General features: G+C 40.2%; 1 protein-coding gene across 1 annotated transcript in view; it reads left to right on the top strand.

Annotated features, from left to right (window-relative positions):
* Nucleotides 1-24,657, top strand: part of LOC141808180 (sodium/potassium/calcium exchanger 3-like) — a 107,017-nt gene extending 82,360 nt beyond the window's left edge. The window contains exons 5-17 of the mRNA XM_074694606.1: nt 424-508; nt 4,160-4,263; nt 6,990-7,064; nt 11,242-11,267; nt 11,362-11,415; nt 11,506-11,639; nt 15,528-15,688; nt 16,394-16,664; nt 16,756-16,922; nt 19,620-19,734; nt 19,929-20,041; nt 20,402-20,467; nt 22,126-24,657. Coding sequence (XP_074550707.1) covers nt 424-508; nt 4,160-4,263; nt 6,990-7,064; nt 11,242-11,267; nt 11,362-11,415; nt 11,506-11,639; nt 15,528-15,688; nt 16,394-16,664; nt 16,756-16,922; nt 19,620-19,734; nt 19,929-20,041; nt 20,402-20,467; nt 22,126-22,278 — 1,524 coding nt within the window. The 3' untranslated portion in view covers nt 22,279-24,657. The remainder of the gene's footprint in view (nt 1-423; nt 509-4,159; nt 4,264-6,989; nt 7,065-11,241; nt 11,268-11,361; nt 11,416-11,505; nt 11,640-15,527; nt 15,689-16,393; nt 16,665-16,755; nt 16,923-19,619; nt 19,735-19,928; nt 20,042-20,401; nt 20,468-22,125) is intronic.
* Nucleotides 24,658-25,497: the final 840 nt, after the last annotated feature.

Here is a 25,497-nt window from a genome sequence, read left to right as displayed (position 1 = left end):
CAGAACTGCCGCTCACTGGATATTTTCTCTTTTTGGGACCATTCTCTGTAAACCCTAGAGATGGTTGTGGGTTAAAATCCCAGTAGATCAGCAGTTTCTGAAATACTCAGACCAACAACCATGCCATGCTCAAAGTCCCTTAAATCACCTCTGTTCTCCATTCTGATACTCGGTTTGAACTGCAGCAGATCGTCTTGACCATGTCTACATGCCTAAATGCATTGAGTTGCTGAAACGTGATTGGCTGATTAGAAATTTGCGTTAACGAGCAGTTGAACAGGTGTTTCTAATAAAGTGGCAGGTGAGTGTATATGTTTCAGTCCAGATAAAGAAATAAAAAACTTAAAAATGTTGAAGACAAAGTGTGATCTCTGTACTTGCTCCTTCCTAACTCTTCATTTGTTTTTGGTCTCTTTCCGGCAGCGTCTCAATCTCAGCGAGGACGTTGCAGGAGCCACCTTCATGGCTGCCGGCAGCTCAGCTCCTGAGCTCTTCACATCCATCATAGGTAACCAGTGCAACCACTGCCTACATGTCTCCGTCACTCGTGTTTTTAGCTTCTTTAAAGTAATATTTCTTATACATTTTGAAGCCTATGTGCTTAATATGTTATAAATCTTAAGTTTGCAGCTTGGGGAGTTGTTCAGTGACTGCAACACATGATCTGCAGGGAAACAAGTCTGAAATCTCCCAGAAAGGATCTCGACAGACACAGCCACATCCCTAAATGTGAGAGAAACTACTCCCTTCAAAGCAACCAGACTCCACTAACAGTGAGAGTAATGATATGCAGAGCAGGGATGCTGCACACTTTTCAGAATCAAATTAAGACATTTAAAAGACCCAGAGATGGAAAAATTATCATTATTTTTGCACAGCAAAAGAAATGCAAGAAACAAGGCTGTGGCATTTTAAGTATATGTATATCTGAGAAAAAAAAAATCTGTATATTCTTGAAGTTGCCTCTTAATTATTTTTGGTGACTTGTGACCACTACCTCCAGATTTTAATTTGAAAGTCAAATATAAACAGCTGGATGATTTTTTTCTGTCAGTAAAAGTGAAATCTAAAACTGGATAATCCCTTACTTGAGTAAATAAGGGGCTCAGCATCAGGTTTTATCTCTCCCTGTTTGAATTCAGTTTCACATAGTGACCTGCTCATCAATCCTAAACATCATCCTACCTGTTTCCTTATCTAATACACAAACAGGCTGTCCCTAAGTATTGAGCTACAGATGAAGAATTTATGGATACAGCAAACTGATCTGTGATTGTGTTGTGTCTGTTTTCTTAAACATGGTTGGCCCTTTCACTCAGCTTCTTGTGCACTTCCTTGCTAGTTCCTTCCTATCTCTTATTCTCTGTGACTGATCAGGTATTAAAAATAATTTACAGTTTCTGCTCTCCAAAGATTCATGGAAAAAAAAGAAAAACCAAAAAAATATGGTTTCAGAAAAAATATTTTCGCTATAGTGTCAAGTGGAAGCAACAAACTCATAGGGCTCTAATTTTGTGGCGCAGCGCAGGGGGCACAAGCCTGCCGCAGCCTGCGCAGTGCTAATTTCGTGCGGCGCACCGCCATGCACTGCCAATTTGACAATTTGGTAGACCGTCTGCGCAGAGATGGGTGTGACTGCGCGCCAGGGGGAGTTGACGGCGCACCAGGGGGAGGTGTCAGCAGATTCATGTTGGTGCAGTGACAATTTCGTGCCAAAAAAGTGCGCTGAAAGCTCGCCAGCTCCAACCTGGTCTATTCTCGGCGCAAGGCGCAGCGCACCCCACGCAGCTGTAATTTGGTGACAGGCGCACATGTGCGCACATGTCATCAAAGCCTCAGAGGCAGGTTTCCAGAGTGTCAGGCACATTTTAATGCAACAAACAATCACAGCAATCACTATTTAATGTAACCGTCTGAACCAGTATATACATTTGTATCTATATTAACTTTCCCGTCACATCTGATGTCAGATTAAAGCCGTTTGTCATAATGGAAAGTTAACCTGACGGCAGCTGGAAGTTTGATGCACATCTTACAATTAAATAATTAACAGCCTTAACATCTGATACTGAGTATATCTGGTTCTCTCATTTCATTTAATTCAAAGAAAAGAGGGAGAGAAAAGACGAAGAAAAAAGAGGCGAAATAAATGTATGTCACTCAGGATTTACCCGTTATTTCCCATATTTCTCTGTTTTAGTCTTTATTTTTAACGTGATCTAAAAAGATGGGGTACATTATTGTAAGGAGGATGAGGTGGAGACACTGGGAGAGTATACAGTGTATCACCAAAGGCTCTGCTTGGTGATGACAAACCAGGAGTGCAGGTGGATCAAAAGTATTCTGAATGGATAAGCCAGCTGTGTAACTGTCTCTTCATTTTGTTCTCCTATTAATGACAAAGGAACAGATTAAATCTGTCCCGGGAGCTGGCCCACACGGTGACGCGCTTCGTGTCCTCCGATGCGCCCCGCTCTCCATTGTCCTGCTAGAGGCACAGCGGCTCTGACCATCTCCGCTACCAGCACTCTGTCCGCGGTGCTGTGAATCAGTCAGACCTATCAGACGCTGCACCTCGGCCGCAGGGCATTTAAAGGCGAGGAGAGGCGCTCATTTGATTGGTGAAAACAGTGCTCGGCTGTGTTAAACCCACTCATGGCTTTTCTCCTCCCTCTCTGCCATTTGCGCGGAGGGAGGCGTGGACGCGCAGCTCTGCGCCTGGACTGCGCCTGGACTGCGCCTCTCTTGGCACTGCAGGAAACTTGCAAAGTGCGCCGGTCACGCCCTGTGCGCACGGCGAAGGCTGGCGCCGTGCAGGTGCGCCTGCGCCTGGTCTACGAAATTAGAGCCCATAAACTTAATGTGTAAACATGCTGTAATCCCTATCACAGATTGATTTGATATCTGGTTTTCACTGACCTTGCACATAAAAAACAATAACCATTGTTGTGTTTTTTGACCAATCAGAATCGAGTATTAAACACAGGTGGGCCTTGAGTAAGTAAAAAAACAGGCAATTGGAGGATTTAGGAACTTAAATTAAAAAAAACTCAAATGCAAGATTTTTTTTTTAGCGAAGTCTTTTTTTTTTAGAATATAACAGAAAGAAGAAGAAGAAGAACAACAACAACAACATCAACCCAGGACAGACAGGGACAAACATAAGCCCCTGGGCTCTAATTTCATGGCGCAGCGCAGGGGGCGCAAACCTGGCGCAATTGAAAACACAAGATCCTTTTTAGAAACCCAGCATATATGATCTCTCTGCCTCAATCAGTAACTTTGTTTTATTGTGTCATAAATAATGAATAATGAAAACATGAGGTTATATGAGGTTTAATTGATGTTTTTTTCCAGAGGAGTCTGGAAACTGATGGGAGGTATTAGCTTTTTCTGTTTTGATAAAAGCATCTTACTCCTTGACTAAAGGTTTCTCTTTAGGGATCATTTTTTCACACCTTCCAATACTTTTACCAACAGTTTTAAGGAGATGGTGAAAATCAACACTTCTTATTGGATGTTCTTTGAGTTAGTACTCAGTACCATGAGGATTAAGTTGCACCTGTTTTGTGGCTGCTGGCAATTTTTTAAAGCTATGTCGACACTTTTCTTTGTCACCAACACCCAAACATATGTTTTTTCCAAGGCTTCTGTCTAAAAATAGGGATATTTCCTTGAAATGATCTAATGCGGCAGAATAATGTTTTCATCCCAGGACACACTGTGTAAACAAATGCTCTTTTCAATATACAGAATCACATTAAAGTCGTCTTATGTAACAAACTCTGTGGAGATGCTGATGAGCAGGAAAGGCCACGTGTTTTCTCTTTGATCAGCATAACTCTCAGTGTAGTACATCTGTCCAAAACAACAATATGAGGAGCGCTCACTTCAAAGGCAGGGGCGTCACGTTTCATCACTTTGTTCTTTATATAGAAAGCTAATTATACTTACAGACCGGGCTCCACAGATTCACATCTCCTCTGGTTTGTGAAGACAAATCAAAGCCGCTCAGGTTTTACCAGCTGCTTAAAAGTGAAAGTGTGTAATGTGGCTGAGTTTTAAGTGTTTTTACACCAGCGTACTTGTGACTGTCACATATTTCAGCTCTGCTGTCTACCTTTCATAATGTCGTGTTTCCTGGCTCATCTCTCCTCAGGGGTGTTTATCACTAAAGGTGACGTTGGCGTGGGCACCATCGTGGGTTCAGCTGTCTTCAACATCCTCTGCATCATAGGCGTGTGTGGCTTCTTCGCCGGCCAGGTAGGATGTCATAGCAGGGCCAAAAGGTCACCTCACCTGGTGGCATCTTTACAGACTACTACCAAATAACAACTTAAAGGTAGGGTCCGCAGGTATTTTCATGACTTGTTAGTAAACACAACGCTCAAACTGGGCTTCTCCTCCTTGGCTTAGTGCCAGCGCCAGCACACACCCACAGCCTTTGACTGTGACTATGTGAACACACTCACTAGCGCAACAACCACCTGCAGCATCACTTTTCTATGTGGGAGAGACTCGAGAGCCGTGCACCTGACTTGGCATGTTAGCAAAAGTTAACTACAGGATTATTTGACACATTTTTTTCTGTCTTAAACTTTTTTTTTTATTTAACCTTTATTTAACCAAGTTGCTCCAACTGAAATGAAAAACCTCTTTTTCAAGGGAGACCTGGCCAAGGCAGCAGCAAAAACCCAAAGTTACGGACAGGAAGCACAAAAGGGACAATAAAACACAAGATAATAGAGTAAAATCACATTCAAGATAAAAAAAACTGTTCAAGCAACCGAGCTAAGACACTGACATCCTATAGAACCAGCCTTCATGTCTTTCATTTTAGATTAAAAAACATTTAAGCACACCAGCTCCTTGAGCTTTGAATTGTTCCACAACTGGTTCCAAAATGAGGGTGCAGAGCAACCAAGACCCTTGTCCCAATTTCTGTCCGAGCATTTGAGACGGTGAGCGTAATGAGGTCCTGATAATACAGAGAATACTGTCTGGAAATTTTCTGCATGATACAACTACAATAAAAACGTTTTTCAATATCCTTAGCTCCTTATCTTTAGCTTCTAGAAACAGCAATTTATTTGCTGAGTTTTGAAGGTTAATTTAATCTTAACTGAGGGTAATTTCCCCTCTTTTATGCCTATTCCTGCTGTGTTGATGAAACATGGAGCACTTCAATGTCTTTAATGGCTTAATGTTTAAAATGTTTTAATTGTTTTAACCTCTGTCTCTGGTGTTTTGGAATAATTGTAGTCATTTCACTGACTGCAAAACAAATCTACTTATGGGTGCAAATGAAGGAAACTGTTCCTGAACTTGCACATATCTGTTCAGTAGAAAGCCAACTCGTGTTGCTCTTCATCCCGTGCTGCTCTCTCAGTTCCTGAAAGTAAGTTAAAGTCGAGCCAAGCTTCACCCTCATTTAGGGAAAAGCTTTATCTGTTTGGCAGTTTTTTTCTTTCTCCGTGCTACGACCAATACCATTGCTGCTCGGGATAGCTTCTTCCACTTGCTAATCAACATGCAAAGTCACTTGCACACAGGGCGCGCTGTGATTGGCTGAGGTAACCACACTTACTCTCCACCCAGAAACTTTCCAATACAACCAAAACATCAAGATACAGGCTGAGGAGAGGGTTTGAGGCAGACACAGACACTAACACATGTATAGAGGCCCAGAAGTGAGGATTGAGCAGAGTTATTCCTGTGGACTTTTTTTTTTAAAGGAAATTCCTGCAGACTTTACCTTTAAGCACAACAAAATATATTCATGATATTTGTTCAGTCATGATTTCTATCAATATCCATTAAATACTATTATCTGCTTGTGTTGTAAAGATATGTTATGCATTTTACGATCTTTCCTTTCTTCAGCGTACTTGCATCTGTAGCCTTTGTGGTTTTAATCAGTTCTCTGGTGTCTGTGTTGTCAGATTTATCTTGTCTTGTTGTGTTTTTCTACACGAAAAATCACAGCACAGGCAGACATGCAATCATCCATGTCCCTGAATATGAAAAAAAAAAAGCAAAGTGAAACCTCTTTCAGAAACTCTGTTTTTGTTTGGGCAACATTTTCTGTGAGCTTTCTTTGCTCAACCAGCCACATCTGCACAAAGATGCCATCAGTCCGAACAGAAAGATAGTTTGTACCTCATTTCTGCTCTGCATCCACTCTGTTTTGTTTTGCATGAGATTTGGAGATAACATAATACAGTGCAGCCTCTCTCTGATGCTATCTGACATGCCAGGGACATGGAAATGAGCAGAGTACAAGGATAAGCTCTCTGCTCTGAAAAATATATGCACTGGACTCCAAAAGCAGTGATGCAATCCCAGATTGTGTGTTACGTAATCATAGTGAGATAATGAAGGAGAAGGGCAGGCGGTGTACCGGGGCTCGGAGGGATGGGGTGCAGCAAAATCATCTTCACTTCTGGCAGTTGCACCTCACTAATGTTTGTTAGCTTTGGCCTGCATTTCAAAGCAGATCCCCTCTACAAAGAACTTCTGCACAGTGAAACAGAGTACAAGCAAACATAGCGAGCTTTGTTGTGCTCTAACTCTGCCATCTGCCTCGCAGCAGCAAACCTTTTCTCATCAGGGAGTGGCACTTTCAAGATGTGACCTCTGACCCTCGGCTTGTGTAAAGTATATGCAGCGTGATTCTGTGTGGGAGAGTGCTGCACTGTTAGTCACTGGGTTGTGGGCTTCTCCTGCATCATATCTGATTGCATAAAGTCGATCGACACGTCGGCACCTTCCCCTCCGTAGGATGATACCTTTTCAGTGACTGTGATTCTGAGGGTCAGCTCCAGAGCTCCTGTGTTTACGCCAGTATGTTAATGATGTCAGAGGCCGCTCTGCAGCACAGCGCTGCACAGACTCTAGGCAGGAGAAGTGTTTCTATAAGAGTGTATGAACTGAAGCTGCATGCATCTTTTAGTGAGTGTGCTTATCTCGCTTTTCTTTTCTCCTCGCAGGCAGTGAAGCTCTCTCACTGGGCTCTACTCCGAGATTCAATATATTACACTTTTTCCATCACGGCACTCATTGCGGTAAGAGGTCACATGCAGATACACGATCACATGGGAAGTTGCTCAGATACTCTGACTTACTTTAAAGTATTAAAGGCCAGTTTGGAAATGCAGCTTTGGTATCAATACCCAATTTGCACTTCCTTCCTCAGCAGATTGTAGAAAGTCAATACTGCACGTCCACTTTGAATGTGTTTTTATCTGTTTATAGTCACTGCAGTTTTCTCCTTAGCAGAGATTGTATTTGGTTACATTTAACATGCAGTATGTGTGAAGTATTATGATAATAGCTAAATTTATGCACTAATAATCAAAGCCAAGGCTGTTTTTGTAACTGCGTACAGAATACACACCTGATCAAAATCTTAAGACCAGTTAAAAAAGTGCAGGAATTCACATTTTGCACAGTTGGATCTAAAAGGGGTTCCAAGTAGGGATGTTCCAATTAGGGTTGTCAAAAAAGTATCGATACTAAAATGTTGTATCCGGATACAATACTCACTTTCAAAAGTATCGATACATCGATACTTGTTCATCAGTCCATCTGAGCTGCTGTTTTCACTCACTCACTGTTTTCTAAATGATGAATTCATCCTGAGGTTCCCTGGGTCACATACTGTTCATGATGTGAGCAATCTTTTAAGGATCAAGCTTCAAATACAATCTACTAGTGCAGTGGTTCTCAACTTGTGGCTGGAGGCCCATAAGTGGGTCTCAGGGCTGTTTTTAGTGGACAGTGCATAAATCAGGCAAAATTTGGTAAAAATGTCTTTATTTTATTTATTTTTTGCACTACCTCAGGCCTGAAACTTTCTTTTTACACAACTGTTTGTTGTGTGTGTGGTACTGTTAATTGTTACATGTTGTAACATAGGTTATATTTGCATTTTTTGTTAATGTTTCTTTTGAATATTAGGTTCTTTCTTTTTCATCCTTGTGTTATCCAAAATAGAATCGAGTATCGAATATTTTCCTGAGTATCGGTATCGAGTTGAAAATTTTAGTATCGTGACAACCCTAGTTCCAATACAGATTTTTTGACTTCTGATCCTATTTTTTCATGATATGTTTTGCCGATACTGAACCCTTTCTCTGGTAAATCCCAGACTACGTTAGGTGATTCTGTTCTAAATGATGAACCATATTTGTCGTATTAAAGTGAGCCCTGTTGGTACCTCAAGGAACACTCACTTTACAAATGTTACAAGACGCTGTTTTACTATCATTACAAAGAGAATTAGTCCCACACAGGAGACACATTTGCAACATGGTTTGATTTACAGCAACCATAAAGCGTGACAGTACTGAAAACACTTGAAAACTGATTGTGTATCAGGCGCCAATACTGATCAGTGTATCGGATCGGCACTCTATGTTCTAAGTAGAGTTTCAAAATACAAAAAGAAAAAAATGAGTAAGCAATTTATTGCAAACAACAAATAAGGGAGCTCCACAACTCTTGTATTGAAGATGTCTTCATGGAGGATCATCCTCTGTCTGGACCTGATGTCCATTTCTGCAAACGTCCCTCTCCATCCATCCCCAAATGTCAGAGTGACTTAGATCAGGGGAACATCAGGATGGTCCAAAGAGTGAGCTGATTTCTCTGGAAGAAGTCCTTTGTCAGGCGCCCATTGTGACCTGCAGCGTTGTCCTGTTGATAAACCCAGTCATTACCACACAGACCAGGGCCCTCAGTCATGAAGGAGGCCCCCTGCAACATCTCCACAGAGCCAGCCGCCGTTTGACGCCCCTGACCAACCTGAAACTCCATTGGTCCATTGAAGGAAAAAGCCCCAGATCATGATGTCTCCTTGTTGTGTCAGTAACGTTGAAGCCATCAGGACGTCAAGGTTCTGTTTTTCTCCTCAGAGAATCAAACTTTCTTCACCTTTCAGTGTCCCATGTTTGCTGCTCTCTGAAAAAGTCCACACAGTGAGTTTGTGGAGTTAAAGGACACAAGGTCATTGAAGACAAGCTCTTCTCTCTCAGATGGTGTCTAGTGGTAATCAGGCTGCAGTCGGCTCCTGTAACAGCCTTACTTTGGGTCGAGGATTGTCCCATGTCTTAGCACACAGTCAATCGGATCCTCTGGTACAGCTCCAGTGAAAGTTTTTGGGTCTTCCACTTGACTTTTTTGTTCCACAAGCCTCAGGATTTTTGAAGACTCACAGCGTCCAACTTCTCTGAGAGCCCTTGCTAATGCAGCTCGATTATCCCAGCAGAGAGAGAAAGCTTTTTTAACCTTTGCCATCAGGAGGTCATTATAGAGTGAATACCTGACAGGAAATAACATTGAATCCACATTTTTGCACAGATTTTGTCTTTTGAAGGTTGTGGTCTTTAATTTTTTATCTGCTGATGAAGAGACTATTCCATTTCAATTGTTTTCAAAAAATTGCTTACTCAATTTTTTTTTGTTTCCCATTTCTTCTTTTTACATTTTATGAAAGGAAATAAGTGGTTGAAATAGACTTCAAAGAATTTTGTAGGAATTAACTTTTACCTATGAGATTAGTATCAGGTCTGTAACAGCTAGAAGTGACGAGACTCACCAGCATTTCTTTTATACCACTTAACTGTAGATGTAATGGAACATAATCGTAGTGTTGTTGTAATACTTCCAGCCCAGTAGGTGGCTGTAATTCCCTCAAAACTCAGTGTCACCAGCCATAATAAAGAAGAAAATCCTAATATTTTGGGCAAACTGCAATTTTTGCCTTTTTTTCAAAATGGTAATTCCTACCAATTTTTGACCAAATCAGAATGTTTGCTTGTAAAGTGGGCAGCTTCGAAAAGCCCATGTTGTTTTTTAAGGTGTGTTGGTGGAAACTGTTGTCCCAAGATGTAGTGCTCAAAGGATATGGAGGCTCAGGGTGACTTTTCTTTGAGTCGTTGGAGAGTAGAATGGATAACCACATAAATATTTATTCACATGTAAAATCATCCCATTGAGTTTCCCACAAGTGTCTCTTCTTCCTCCCCTCACAATCAGCTGTGGGGGTTTTGCAACTGAATTCAAATCCTTTAAAAGAATCCACAGTGTAAGGGAACTTTAAAAAGAGTTTATAATGACTTGAATATAGATTTGTTTTGCATTTTTAATTTGATAATGAGCTTTTTTTTAGATCTATATCAACAGCAGATCCTCACCGAAGGCTGCTGCCATTTTTTTCAGAGATGTGTCTACTGTTTTAATCTTTGGTGGACGGCTACTGAAAATGCAGGACAGAGTTGTGCAAAAAGAGGATTTGAATTGATAGATGTTTTTGATGGTAGAAACTCATCCCGGATTAAAACTTTGTCAGGTGCAGGAGTTTTAATAACTTTAAATATAAAAGGAAGGTATCCATATCCAAATCCATGTACTTTTCAAGAGTGACGTTTGCCCTTTTACAGTCTGTCAGATGAAACTTTCAGAATCTTATATCCTTTCTGCATGAGAGGAACTGGCTTGTTGAGGGCCCTTCTAAGGATTTGCAGCAGCTTTCAGTACCTTTTTTTCCTCAAAGGCCACTGTCGCTCCTGAAGCTTCATTGACAGGAGGGTGAGCAAGAGAGCATCTCTAGAAACTGACCTCTAGATATTTTTACACACTGGACCTGATGGACTCTTCTATGTCAAGGATGTAAACAAGACTTTAAAAGCTGCTTAGTTAAAGTAATACGAGTTTGAGACAAAGCATGTCTGTGTAAGAGAGGACACAACTCACTTAACAGGGCCACTCTGGTGCTTGTTAGGATCAATGGGAAGACTTCAGTCTTCATCACAGTGGTTGAGGGTTTGACCCTGAGCCTCCACTCGTAGATCTGTGTCCTCCACCACACCCTGCTTCCTGATCTCTCTTCAGCTGTCCTAACAAATCAAGGCAAAAAAGCCAAAAATAGATATTTTAAAAAAACAAAAACAACTCCCTCTTTCATATCATGCTCACAAACTTATAACTCTGCAGCTCTATCACACCCTGGTGATATGACAGTTACCTTATGAGTGATTTAACCCCTGAAAACCGGCCCTCAGTGCCCTTCTGTTTTAAACCTGGAACCAAAATGTCACGTTTGCCCTTTTCAATCTGTCTGAGCTCTGGATCAGTCATGCCCCCTAGTGGATAAAATGTTGTTATGTAGATTTAATTTATGATTCAGTAACTGTCTGAACCTAACTCTTCCTTTGTGTCCTCTTTGTCACCTCTTTGTAGTTCATCTACGATGAGAAAGTGTGCTGGTGCGTACAGATTTTACTGTTTATCTGAATCAGTGTAAACATGTAGGTTTTAAGCACACCAGAAAAGACGTACTGACCGTGTGTTTGTGTGCAGGTGGGAGTCCCTCGTCCTGATTCTCATGTATGCTGTCTACATCCTCATTATGAAGTAAGAGCCCCTCACACCGCGTCCTAACTTTTGTTAACTAATTAGTTTCACAAAGTGTTTGTTCCCATCTCACTGCTTTGTTCTTTGCAGGTTTAACAGCAGGGCTCAGCGTTACTTCAGCCGGCGGAAGAAGAACTCTTTGAATCTGGCCAACGGGCTGACAGGAAGCACTGATCTGGAGGACAACGTCACGTGTGATGCTACTGCAGTACTGCTCAAGAAAGGTAGCAACAGTCTGCTGTCCTTTTTTTCTGACACAGGCTTTGTCCTCTAACAGGACTCTGTAGGTTCTCGCTGCTCGCCCCAGCTCACAGAAATTTACATAAATATAAAAGAGGCTAGGTCACCAGCCCTCATCTATTTTTGTGCTTCAGTATAAGACACCCAGGGGGGACTTTATCTGCAGAGTTTCTTCTGTTTTATCATCGGTGCCTCAGCTGCAGCAGTTTGTCTGTTTGGGGTGAGACAGTCACAAACAAATCCCTCATTTCCCTGGTTGGGTGAAGAAAAACATAACCCTTTGACCGCTGACCCCCATATCATCAAGTTTCACCTCAGTGATGAAACCCTCACAGAGTGAGTATACTCTGGGTTGTTGACAAGTAGGTCATTAGCAAGGAGTAACATCCAGTTTAGAAAAATGAAGCCTATGTACAAGTGCTAAAAGTTGCTGCTCATCGAGAATCTGCTTGAGGCTGTCTGCAGAAAGACCAGTGACCACATACACACGAAGCCAAAAAACAGACTTTTATGGCATTAAAAAACTTTTTTCAGCCTGGTTCAAAAATGACTTGGGTCCACAAAACGCTAATTTTGCTATCAGCACACGCTGTACAGGAGATGGATTTTTTTTATCTCTGCATTTTGGAAGTTATTAGGATCATTTTATTGTCCAATCAGAGACACAGTTCAGCTCACATGACTGACGGGCACCCTGTAGCTGTTAGAAAGCCTGCATCATACCCAATATGGCTGTGTCCACCAATTGGCTTCATTTACTGTTTTGAGAACAGACGGGTGACGTCACAGAGACTACATCCATAATTTATACAGTCTATGCTCATTAGTCAAATTTAAAATTGAGATGCATGTCAGCTAAACTTCCTCTGTCAATGTTCATTCTTCTCCTCTTTGCTTAAGCATTATTATTTGTTTATCTGAGAATGTCAGTCTGTGTTGGCCTGAATAATATTCACATCTTGCGACAGTAAGATTGTTTTACAGTTGGAGTTTATTGATTGAATGCTAATATTCCTTTACAACAGCAAATAGTGACACTTTTCTACAAAGCAGGTGTTCACCTCAAGGAGGCCAGCTGTTACTGTCAGAGCGATTGGAGGTGAAGAGACACAGTGACAGTCCAACACTGAACAGAACATAAATTAGATTTTTTAACAAATGAGGAAGAAACAAAACAAAACAAATGAGGTTAATAATGCTGATAAATGGTAAAATGGTGAGAAAAAAAACTCACATCACCCTGAAAGTGTTCGCTTCCTTAGGGCTGGGTAATTTTTCATGCTTAAGCATATTCATAGAAAATACTTGTTTGAAATATTTATGTACTTTGATTATCATGGGTATGATTTTTAATGTAACATGGAAGAGGAGATTAAGAAGAATTCATGCTAGATAAAACAACAACAACAAAAACATGAATGCGTCAATTATTAGAATTAGGTTATGATAAGGCTGTTCTTCAGCAACACTCATGATGTGAATGTTTTTTTCTCTAAGCTAGATTAAAATGATAAATGGCAGTCCACCTACTTGTGGAGAGTAACAGTGCACATGCTGTTTATCTTAAATGTTGTCGTCTTCCAGGCCAAACAAAAAGTGGAAGGTGTTTTCCTCCACTGCCCAAACTGCTGATGTTGGGTCTCAAACCATCTCTGTTAGACTGGATCCTGGACTTTTTGAAAAATAGGATCCGCAGCAACTCATCCTCAACTACCACACTCAGCACCAGCGTCCCACAGGGATGTGATCTGAGCCCCCTGCTGTGCACACTCCTCGCATTCGACTGCTCTGCGAGGTACCTGAGCAATCATTCAGTGGAGATTGCAGACGACAGTGCTGTGGTTGGACTGATCTCCAACAACAATGCAACAATGAGTCTGTGTACAGGCAGGAGGGGAGAGAACCTGTTGACTGGTGCAGTACAAACAGCCTGTGTACACTGATGAGATGGTTGTGGACTTCAGGAGGAGAGGCCACACCCCTCCCTTCCCTCTTTGTAAAAGAAGCAGAGATGATGTCCACTTTTCAATAAGGTCCCCCTAGCACTGACTCTTTTTGACGATGCTGAAGCGGGCTGGAAGACATTTTTTCTATCATGCTGTGAACAAGTTTATTTCTGCTGTAAAATCGTTTTTTTTGGCTCACTGTGTGCGTGGTTACTGGTACTTTTGTAGCACTCAACAAACTGCCGATTGTGACACTTCAGCATTCTCAGAGATAGAAGCGGAGCATAATGTTACGTGAAAGACCCCGTCCACCTGGCTCACAGAGTGTCATTTCCCCACAGGATGAAAACTGCGCAGCCTCAAAGCTAGGACACATATCTGTGCTTTTTTACATGCTGCCCAGTTTTTTAAGCTATGAGTTCTATTTATTACACATTTATGGTCATTTATTAATTTATTTATTGAACAGGAAACCATCATTCTGTACATTGCTGGACCTGGGTCACACTTTTTGTTCCTTCATGTTTTTAACATGTTTTGACTGTCAACAGGGCTTGACATTAACTTTTTTTTTAACCAGCCACTGTGTCAAGTGGTTTCACAGAGTTACTAGCCACTCAGCATTTTCACTAGCCACAATTTTGTTGTTGTATAATTATGTTTATTATGATTAAAGCAGATGATGACATGGTAAAGTTTACTTGAAATAGATTTACAAGCTTTTGAAATGTAAATGACCTCTGTGCACACTCAAATAACGACTACATAAATCAGGTATTCAGCTCTGAAACGGTTGTGCTCCCTAATTATGAAAATATGCAGACTATTGAAACAAAGTAATAAAAGGAGGAGTTTATTATTGCATTAATGAAAGTTGTGAAAGTTGAACATTAATTGAAAAGATATAAATTCAATTGAAAAATCTAGCTAGAAACACTGTCTGCTTAAATGTTTGTTAACAACAGTAATTTTTCACTAATTAACTAATTACCACTCTTTCTGGACTGTAAGTCACCCTGTAGTATAATCATACATTTTTTTGAAGTAGTATTAGTCAAAAAACATGCGTCATGAAGAGGAAAACAACATATTTAAGTCACACTGGACTACAAGTCACATTTATTTCGAATGATTTGGTTTGTTTACAGTATTTCCTTTTTGAAATATAAATTTGATAAATGTTTGTTTATTAGGAGGTTTAAATATTGTTCCTTAAGCTCCTCATATCTGTGACCAGTTTCTCTTCTATACGTGTGCTCTTCTCCTCTCCTCCTCCCCTCCTCTGCTCTTGGTGAGTGTTGCTGGTGAGATCGGTACAGTGTGAGTTTAAATGAGCTCCAGCCGATAAATGTCCTCACTTTTAAGAAGTTTTGGCAATACTTTGTGACTTTAACCCCGAAATCTGTTAACAATAGAGAGCAAAAAAAACAAGAGTGAAATTTTAGATTTTTTGACTGATACGACTGGCAGTGTTACCCTCCACAGCTGAAATCATCTGCATTTGGCAGGTTGGTGCGTGTTAATGTCAAGCCCTGAATGTCAATGAAATGAACCTTGAGCCGTGAAAGTAATTTCTTTAATGGTAAGGTTTAGTCATTGTTGTCATCAAGGAATTTTTCAAATTGTGATTCAGAAAAACAGAAGAAAAAAAGTAAAGCATATCTTAGATTTTATGATTACCAATTCAAAGTTGTTGTTTTTTTTGTCTGAACTCTCTGAGATTGAAAGAGTCTGATTAAGCACTTCCTGGTGCTGGATAGTTTAGTGTTTTTATGACAGGTGGTCAAGGACATTTGTTATGCACTCTATATTAAGATCATTTCCATTCCACCTGTATTCCTCTGGTAACAGAATGACCTCTCAAGGTAAAGTTGGACCAAAAAAAAAAAAAAAAAGTAATCAGTATTTCGTGTTTTTCTTCTGCAGCTAATTTTCACTGCAAACCCTCTGTGCTGATGGTGGATGAGCTGCTATCTGCGTATCCCCACCAGCTGACTTTCTCTGAGGCCGGCATGAGGATCATGATCACCAGTCATTTCTCCCCCAGGACCCGCCTCACCATGGCGTCCCGCATGCTCATCAACGAGGTACACAAACAAGAAGACGCGCCCTCTGTTAGACCCAGAGTTTTACATGCTGCAACTGTCTTCTTCATGCTTTTCTCTAACCATCAGAGGAGAAAAGTTTCAATCAGCAAAGTTAGCCTTATATTTGTTGATGATGAGTTAAAGTTAAAGTAATTTAAAAGTCTGATCAATAAGGCTGTGAAACTTTTAATTTTTAAAATGTGATTAATTTATCATCAAATTCCATGGTAATAGCTCCTGTAAGGGACTGTTAGTTTATGTTGATTCTGGCGCCCCCTCTTGGACGAAGCAGTGCCTCCTATCTTTGCTGGATTTAGTAAATACTGAAATACTGGAATAAGTAAAAAATGCTGTTTCAGTAGAGTGCAGCTAACCAGCTCACTGACCCTAACCCCATTATTTATCTTATTTCTTACTGTTGTTGTCATTTTTGATTCCATGAGAAAGTTAAATATTAACTCTGCTCCTATGTTAAAAGTGTAAATCCGTCCCAAATGTTTCAAAGAATTGAAAGTATTTTCCCTCTTTCCCCCCCCAAAAAAACAATAGAAAATAATCATATTCCTCATTCCTGGAGTTAATCAGTTGTTTTTCTCCTCTCATATCAAGAAAGATAAATAAAAATCAGAAGTTTTTAAATATTTGACCGTGCTGGTCCACTCAGACTTCAATGCACTCAATAATTTTGTCTGTAATTTCTTTCAGAGACAAAGACTGATCAACACCACTGAAACTCGAGTAAACCGCATCACGAACGGCGACTCTGACTCGGCGGCCAGGAGTCAGGCGAGGCGGAGCTTGGAGAACGGGATGGGTGCTGCTGATCAGGGCCTGAATGGGCGCTGCAGGCTTCAGCGGCTGGAGTCCGGGAACGAGACGGAGAATGAAAATGAGGATAACGAGAACAATGAGAATGATGGGGAGGGAGAGAAAGACGATGACAATGGCGGGCCTTTGGTCCCCTTTAAAATCCCAGGTACAGCACGGAGGACGTTTGCAGTTAGGTGATAAATGCTGGGGCTACTTCAGGTGTTTTTAAACCTGCTGTCCTCCTTTTCTCTCCCCAGCTGGAGGGTGTAACAAGCTGAAGTGGCTGATCATGTGGCCGCTGTCCCTGCTCCTGTTCTTCACCGTGCCCAACTGTGCCAAGCGGCGCTGGGAGAAATGGTTCATGGTCTCTTTCTTCACTGCCACCATCTGGATCGCTGGTCTCTCCTACATCATGGTCTGGATGGTCAGTACCATCAGTTCACTGCCAAACCTGCCTCCATGAAACAGGAACTTTTTATCTTTCAGCCTTCACTTTGAGATTCAGTCAGCTCTAAGAAACACAAGAAATGTGTTTTTATGAAGCAGTGGTAAACTGAATATTGAATTAATTCTCAAAAAAGGCTCCATTGGTAGTTCATCATTGGCTAGTTTTATTTGAATTCAGGGTGTAGGGGGTTAATTTTTGTATCGTTTTAGGGCCTGTGTATACTGTCGGCTGTTTCTTAGTGCTTCTCATCTGCTCATTTACACAAGTTGTCGCACAGCGCTCCCACTTCCCTCAGTGCTAACAATTTACTCTATTCATTTATTGAAAATTTGCTTTTCTTAAAATAATTTAACTTAAAAACAAAGAAAAATGAAATATTTAATAAACATTGAAAATATTTTGTAGCATGGCTCTTGGACAGACCTCAGTATTTTAGTTATTTTGTTAATCATATCATAGCAGAATTATTACATATGATTTTTAATCTTACACCAAAAGTTATGTTTAGTGACAATTAATCTGAAAGGGATTTTTATTTCTAAAGCTGATAGAAAATAACTCTTCTATATAATCCACGAATAGTTTAAAAAGTAAATCAGTGGTTTATATGGGCTTTTTATAGACTTGTAGAGTCAGCAACTCTTTCATTACTGGAAATAAGATTTACTGGTGTTTCTTTTGCATCATTTCACTTTGAATTCACTGACCGTCTAACATTAATGTTGTTGTATTGCACCATGTTACAGCAAAGAAAACTAAAAAACAAATCTAGATAAAAAATAATAAAAACTTCATTCATTCAAAGAGCACTTTTAAAAACAAGGCTTGGGGGAAAGATGTGGTTGGTGTAACTGTAACTGATAAATACTATTTGGTGTAACTAATGTTTTTCATCAAAAATCGGATATTGTGCAAAAAAAAGTTACTATGAATATGATTGTGTCAGTGTACTACTCTGTAAAAATGAAATTTAAAATAATTTTCAACCAACTGAAATACAGAGAAAGCACTGATGTCTATAGCATGAAACAAAAGCCTTTATTATCAAGTTTATGAAATATTTCAAATATACTTTTCGATTATATTTCACGAAGTACACATTTATAACTTATAGTAAGGTGGATTTCTTTATAGTTTGTCCTGCTTTTGTTTTTTTTCACCATTTGACATTTTAATAGATCTGATTCTTTAATTGGTTAAAAATGGTGGAAATGTTATATAAAATACTATGACACCACAGAAATGCAAACTACACCTCAAAACAAACATCTGACATGTTTTAACAAGTTTTAAGATATATCATGCTCCTTTTCTGCAGTTTAATATGGATCATTGATGTCTTCATAAAATGGTAGTAACACGTTTTGGTCCAAAAAGCCAATAAATCAAGCACAGCAGCATTGTTTCCAGCCCCTCTGTTCAGAACGCTCTGATTTAGTGGGCGTGACCTTCTTATGTAAATGAGCCACCGCTGATACCGCCCCGCTCTTCTGCGTCACTGAGAGTGGCGCCACGAGCTCCGAGTGCATGATGTTTAGAAAACAGCGAAGCTCATTTACTGTAACATTACAGGCTAAAACAACAGGCTAACCGCAGCTACAGTTAGCATCCTGAAGCTAACACAGAGACAGGGAAGACACTGAGGAAAAGCTCTTACATCTGCTCCACAGCACACAGCATTTAAAATACTCACATTTCCAGGGTCCGAGGTTTGTTAGTGGATGGTTGGTAATGCACCTGGATTCAGGACCAGTCTATTCGCTAGTCCTCTGTTGTACTGTCCAAAGTTGGAAAAGCAGTCGACTGTGAAGTGACTAGCACACACATGCACAGTTTTACTGAGTGTAGCTGGCACATTTCCTTGATAAATGAACTCTAGCCACTTAGTCTTGTCTTCTTCCAAGATGGGAAGCTTGTGCATGGAACTCTGTGGCTGTTTACAGCCAAAAACAAAGCAGTGATGGCAGTGATCGCTGCAGGAGCAGCAGTGGAGAGGGGGTTTGGGGGTATCTGCTCCAGTGGACCAATCAGGTTAGACTTGCTCCTGATTGATCAAAAAAGGGAATCGCTGACGTCGGCAAATCCCCAAAATCCAAACAGCTTGTTTTAGGTCAGGATTTTACATTCACAAGCACTACTAAGTACAGGTTTTGTCATTAAATATCACATTTTGCGGACTGGGAGGAAAGCCAAAGACCCACAAATTTCACTAAAAGACTTAATAAAGTGATTTTTGCATAATATGGGTCCTTTAAAATATTTTTTAAATTTGGACATCATACCAGCCCTTATTTGTCTCTGCCCCGTTTACAGAGTGCTTTGATGGACAAGCAAAACATTAAAAGGAGTAAAGCATAAAAAACAAATATGTTTAAAACACCATGAAATAATCTAAAAAATGTACCAACCAAAGAACATAAAATACCTCAAAACAATGAGAAAATGTGTCCAACATGATTTACTTACACAGCATTTGAAGCAACTCAAGAACCAACAACATGAACTGAGGCCATGAGGACCAAAGATGTGAAATGATGTAGACGATTTAATCAGGAGTAAAAATACGAAACATTAATCAAAGGATTTAATTCAAAGCTCTTGAAGTAAATCAAATGAAATAAACCCACTGCTGTGCTGTGACGATTTGCTGAGACAGGATCTGTTTGCCTTCAGGTTACCGTGATTGGCTTCACTTTGGGGATCCCTGACGTCATCATGGGCATCACCTTTTTAGCAGCAGGCACCAGTGTTCCAGACTGCATGGCCAGTGTTATCGTGGCTCGACAAGGTATACAAACAAACACACACGCCAGCCAACAGCACAACAACAAAACACAGGAAGTGGAAACCAATGTTCGTGATAAATGAAACAAAGCTTCAGAGCAGGGAAGAGATGGAGCGGTGTGGAGTCTAGAGCTTGTCATTCCTGTCTCGTCCCCTGACTGTGTACAGACCTTGACAGTGTTACTCTCCCCGCCTCAGGTCTGGGAGACATGGCCATCTCCAACTCCATAGGCAGTAATGTGTTTGACATCCTGGTGGGCCTGGGTCTGCCCTGGGCCCTTCAAACGCTGTGCATCGACTACGGCTCCACGGTGAGTGCTGCTCCGCTCAGCCAGAGGATGCTGTGAGCTGTGTGCATGAAGGATGGGGGCTGTAGTCAGTGATAATCAAAGGAGAACACAGAGGGCTTCAGATTTACACACACTCAGGCACAGTTTAACACCTTACACTGAGGAGATAATGTGTGTTAAATGATCTGCTGATTACTTTTCACACCAGACCAGGAAACATGTATTAGGTGTCATAAATGTGAGACCCCGACAGGTACATATACAAAGTATCATGCATAAGGACCAAGAAACAGCCTAAGCCTTCCTCTGTGACTCAGAGAAGTCTAGACTTATAGAGCCGTGTTGAAGCCGGTCAATAGATCTTTGTGTTTGTCTCCTCAGGTCGATCTTAACAGCAGAGGACTCATATTCTCTGTGGGACTCCTGCTTGCTTCAGTCTTCTTCACAGTAAGTGAACATTAAACTGAGCTGTCAGTGATTCTGGTTGTTAACATGCAGAAAGAAAACTTACATCTTCTTCCAAAACCATTTTTTAGTTGCATTTAGAGATAAACACACATCAATTTAAAATAAGGCTCTACATCTTATTAGGATCAACCTCACAGTCTGTGAGTGTGAGGACTGTACCAGTGTAGATGATCTATGACTTTAAAGGAAACAATTTTGTTATATTTTGATTTTATCCACCAAGTTATGTTTGACAAAAGCTACCCTTGTTCATGTTCAAAGTAAAGTGAAAGTTTATAATTTGATTTAATTTAATTTATTTATTTTTTTCATTTTATTTTATTTTATTTTAGTAATTTATTAATTTATTCATTCATGCTGCATGCAAATGAATTGCGCTTACACTTGTCTCCTTTAGGTCACTTTTGCCAGTCCTAAGCCTGAATAAAGGAAGAGAGTTTTTAGTTTGACTTTAGAAAAAACAAGTATCCACATCGGACAGTTCATTTTAAGTTATAATCACATTTGCGGTGCACTCAGTATATACCTACCTGTCAGTTATTCGCAATTGCTCTTTTGCTTCGACAGTTATTTGTGATTTATTTCTTAATGTAGGAAAACTGCTCGGAGTGGGAAAATTTTAAAAACTAAAAAAAAAAACTGAAGATTGATACCATGATGATGATAATTTCATTTTTGTTTGAATTGATATTGTGACATTTTGTATCAGAAACAAATTATCGTTCAAGAACCACTTTTAAAGTGAAGGTATTGGTACAGATATCAGAAATTTTGATACCCAGGTGAAAGGATGATCATAAGGAGGCTACGCTAACATGCAGTCAATGTTCATTTAAGGTCAGTATTCAAAAGACCAAAATCCCTGAACAGAACATGCACAGAACACAAATTACTGTCCCTTTGGATGAGGTTATCCTGATAGGCGTCTACATGACCAAATATTCAGGTTAGAAAATGAGTAACTCAGGGTTGTTTTTCAGTTTTTCAAAAAATGGAATATGAGCATAATGCAGTTTTTAAAAAGGGTTATTTGTGTTTACATGGCTCTATGCACAACCGAGTTGCAGGAGCTCACTTCAAACATCAAGGTCTGCCCATAGCTCCACCCTCTACAGGCCTCCAGGGGTCTGGCCAATCAGACGGAAGGGGGTTTGTGGAGCAGAGTGCCTTAAAGAGACAGCAGCTAAAGCAAAATGTTTCAGACAGAGACTAATAAAAAAACAAACAAGGACTTTTTTGAGCTGTAAATCCTGTAGAGCGATGATGGGTGCCAGAGAGAGAAATTGAGCCTTTTAAAAAGAAAACACTCCCCTTTAAAGAATGTCTGTTCCATGCGCTGCAGCTTAAAGATGATACGTTTTGCCTGCAAAAAGTGCACAGACCTCTTTTGAATCAGACACTTATTACAACATAATCTTAAAATGGATTGTTAAATAAAATTAATAAATGGTATTTTTGACACTCAAAGATTTTTTCTTTGGAGCTTATTTAGAATTCATGGAAGACTTGGTGCTGTGCGAACAGGTTATTTTCCAATCCCTGACTAAAAGTTAACAAAGTGAGGGTACGGAATTGAGCTGTATTCAAACCAACACCTTGAGGGTAACCTCCTCTCTGCTCCTCTCTCCTCCCTGCAGGTTCTGGGTGTCCATCTGAATAAGTGGACTCTGGACTGGAAGTTGGGTTTAGCCTGCCTCATCCTGTACGCCATCTTCCTCTGCTTCTCCATCCTCATTGAGTTCAACGTCTTCATCTTTGTCAACCTCCCCATGTGCAGAGACATCCACTGACCTCCCTCCCCTCCTCCTCCTCTTCTGCTCCTTCTTCCTGCTCTGGTGAATGGAGGAAACCTCACCTGGCTTCCAGTTTCCTCGGCGCCTCAGAACCAAGTCCTACCTTTTATTTTTTCAGATAGAAAAATAGAGCTCTATATGATTTATCTTTGGTGCAATACACAGGAAGGAGAAGACACCGGAAGGTTTTGGCGACAACAGAGGAGGCGAGTAGGAAAAGTCCAAGCAGCAGAGGATGCTGCATATCATGCAAGGAAATGAAAGTGTTGCCGGAGGTGAACTTAACCGAAACATGCCAACAGCAGGGCGACTGTTGGCAAGGAAGCTGCTACTATAACTGACTGACTGCGGGGGAGAGAAGAGGGAGATCCTGTGCTCACAGCGATTTTCAGCTGGATTGTTTGTTACTCTTTGTACAAGTTTGGATATAAGCACATGATTATGGTATTTTTAAGTAAAAACTGGTTTCTCTGTATATATTTGTGGATTATATAAGAACTTATATTAGCCGATACATGGGATTCTCTTATGCACAACTGGATCAATCTTGCACAGCTGATTGATCCGATAACTTTAGTGATTTGGTCAGTAACACATGCAAAACCGGCTTTAACCTATCTCCCATGCCAAGTCCTAGCCAACATAGCATGCTGTATTAGCAACGAGTCAACTCTAGCTTTGCACTGACAGAGATAGATATTTAACGTTAGTCACATAGAGTCTATTCCTGTTTGTTTTTCTGCTTCTGTCTTCAGACATATCCGAGTAGAAGTGGGCTTTATTTCTCTTCAGTAAAACCCACATAGGAAAAGGATTTTCCTGGACCTGACGCCCGCACTGTCACTTTATTGTTTAGAGATATTTTTCTGTCATTGCACATTCATTCATGGCATATCCTATCATTTAAAGGCTGCACAGGTACTCTGCACATGTGACTACTGAATTTAAGTTCCTTCCATAGGCGGTAGAGGTCTTGTACAATATTAAAGTAGTTTTATCAGTTTCTAAGTTGAGTACAACAACGTTACTTCTTAAAGCCAAAAGTATTTTTAGAGTAGGAGTAGGATATACGTTTAGAGTCAGCTCGAGCGCACAGTATGTGTGTGAATGGGTGCGATTGTGTGCGTGTGAGTGTGTGTGTCAAAGTTTCGAGGGGAACCAAGGAGTCCACTGTTACTGGGAAGACATAATCATGATTTATTTATGAATTAATTTATTCAAAGATCATGTCTAACCTCCAGTTTCAGCCCTTTGGATCATGTACAGTGTATCTTAAGAGGAATGCTCTCTGACGACGGAGCTGTACAAAGTACTGTACCTAATATATAATCCAAGTACTGGAAACTGACTTGATGTTGTTTATATTTAAGAATAGAACTTTATAATTTATAAGTTTGTATAGTTTGAAAAGATATTGCAACATTTGTATATCGGTACAAAAACAGCTGTTTTTGACAATGATGCACGGCTGCACAGGGCTGCTTCGCCGTGACAATGTTGTAATTTTTCTTCTTGTTTTTGTCAAATGGACTGAAAATGCAATCTTATCACTGGTCCTAACACACACAGGGGAAAAAAGATGCTGCTTATCCCCTCGCATGATGAATTAGTGATGAATTCTGGATGTAAAAGATACACTTTCAGATTGAAAACAGTTGTAGAAAGTGCAAACCGATGGCACTACACCCTCTGAACTTTCACAACATGTTGTTTCTTAAACACAGTGCTTGAACTTGTGCCATCCCTTGTATTTGAGGTTTCAAACGCAATGCTTGTGGCCATCCTCCTGCTTGTATTTGAGCCAAAAAAAACACCTTTGTCAACAGTATTGCCACTCTGTTTCAGCATGTGTTCAAACAAAATGTGGAAGATATGTATTTTTATTTCATAATATTTCTATCTCAAAGGAGAAATCTCATGTTTAAAGGGTTGCTTATTTATTCAAAGCATCCTCTGTCAGTGGATTGCTTCTCCTTCTGCAGCCACATGGGGGTGCTGTAGAGCTGTGTTAAAGCTTCAGAGATGTTTGGGTATATTTTCAGGTAGGCTCTGTAGGGACAAATACTGGTTGTTTTGCATGCCTCTTTCATAATTCAGATTAATTTGTGTGTAATTTTAATGAACTTCCAAGATGGAAAAGGCACTGTCTTGATCATGCTGTACCTATCAGAGGGATATGCTATAATAAACACAGATGTTGGATAACTTCTGATTGATGAGCAGTTATATCTGAGATGTCTACAGTATTTAGAATGTAGGCCTACAACGGTTAGTTTTCAGCTAATTAATGTCGTTTTATGCTCATGTCTTTTGAATTGTTTGTAAATCCTCATTTTTGTTGATGACGACTTCTGGGCAGAGCGGTGGGCCTCGTTCCCAGTGGTCCCAGTGGTCTTCTTGCAATAAACTGATTTACATACACAAATCCTTTTCCACTTGTCTTTATGAGCCACTACCTGGACTCATCAGTCCTAAACTTTCCTACACGCAGTCAGGGACATGTCCAGATTCCCCTGACTGGGGGAGTGACTTCTGCAGGGATGGTATAAAGTATGTATGCGCACAGGACAGAACAATTTACTCTTTCAGACTCCACTTATCTAGTTTTGCCTTCTTACTATAAGACGAAACAGATACAGCAACACTGAGAGGCTTTGCTAAATTCTTTAAAAGCTCAAAATGAAGTCTTCTTTTCCAAAGTCAGAATTTTAACCACTTGAAAACTGCAAGCAGAATTCTGGCAGCCAGTTGGAATTCAACACAGGCCCACACCACACTTGGACACACCGCTGTATAGAGTTTAACCAGAACATCAGAACATGTTTCTATATTAATCAGACCAATAAAACCTTCACTATTTATTTATTTAGAGTGAGTGATGGGAGTTATGAATTAGACCTCAATTATTTTAAAAATTGCATTTTTGTATATATATATATATATATATATATATATATATATATATATATATATATATATATATAACAAATTTATGAAATAAAAACTTGGCTTCTTAATCTAGATTAAAAAAAGGTGACAGTGAATTAACTCTGACATTCATGTGAAATTATTTCAAAGTTGATAGAAGTTAAACTAGAAGTGGACTGCAGAAGTGCCCTGAGCCTGCAGTATTATTTTTATTGGTCAGCAGGGGGATTTTAGTGACATCACCAAGCAGCAACATTCACTCTAAAAATTGGAGGCAATGCGGAAGTG

Source organism: Halichoeres trimaculatus, unplaced genomic scaffold, assembly GCF_033239565.1.
Source record: "Halichoeres trimaculatus isolate MK-OKI-2021-1 unplaced genomic scaffold, fHalTri1.1 fHalTri1_scaffold_2, whole genome shotgun sequence".
Lineage (NCBI taxonomy): Eukaryota > Metazoa > Chordata > Actinopteri > Labriformes > Labridae > Halichoeres > Halichoeres trimaculatus.
Note: the sequence above shows the minus strand (reverse complement) of the source record. Positions and strands in the feature narration are given on the sequence as shown.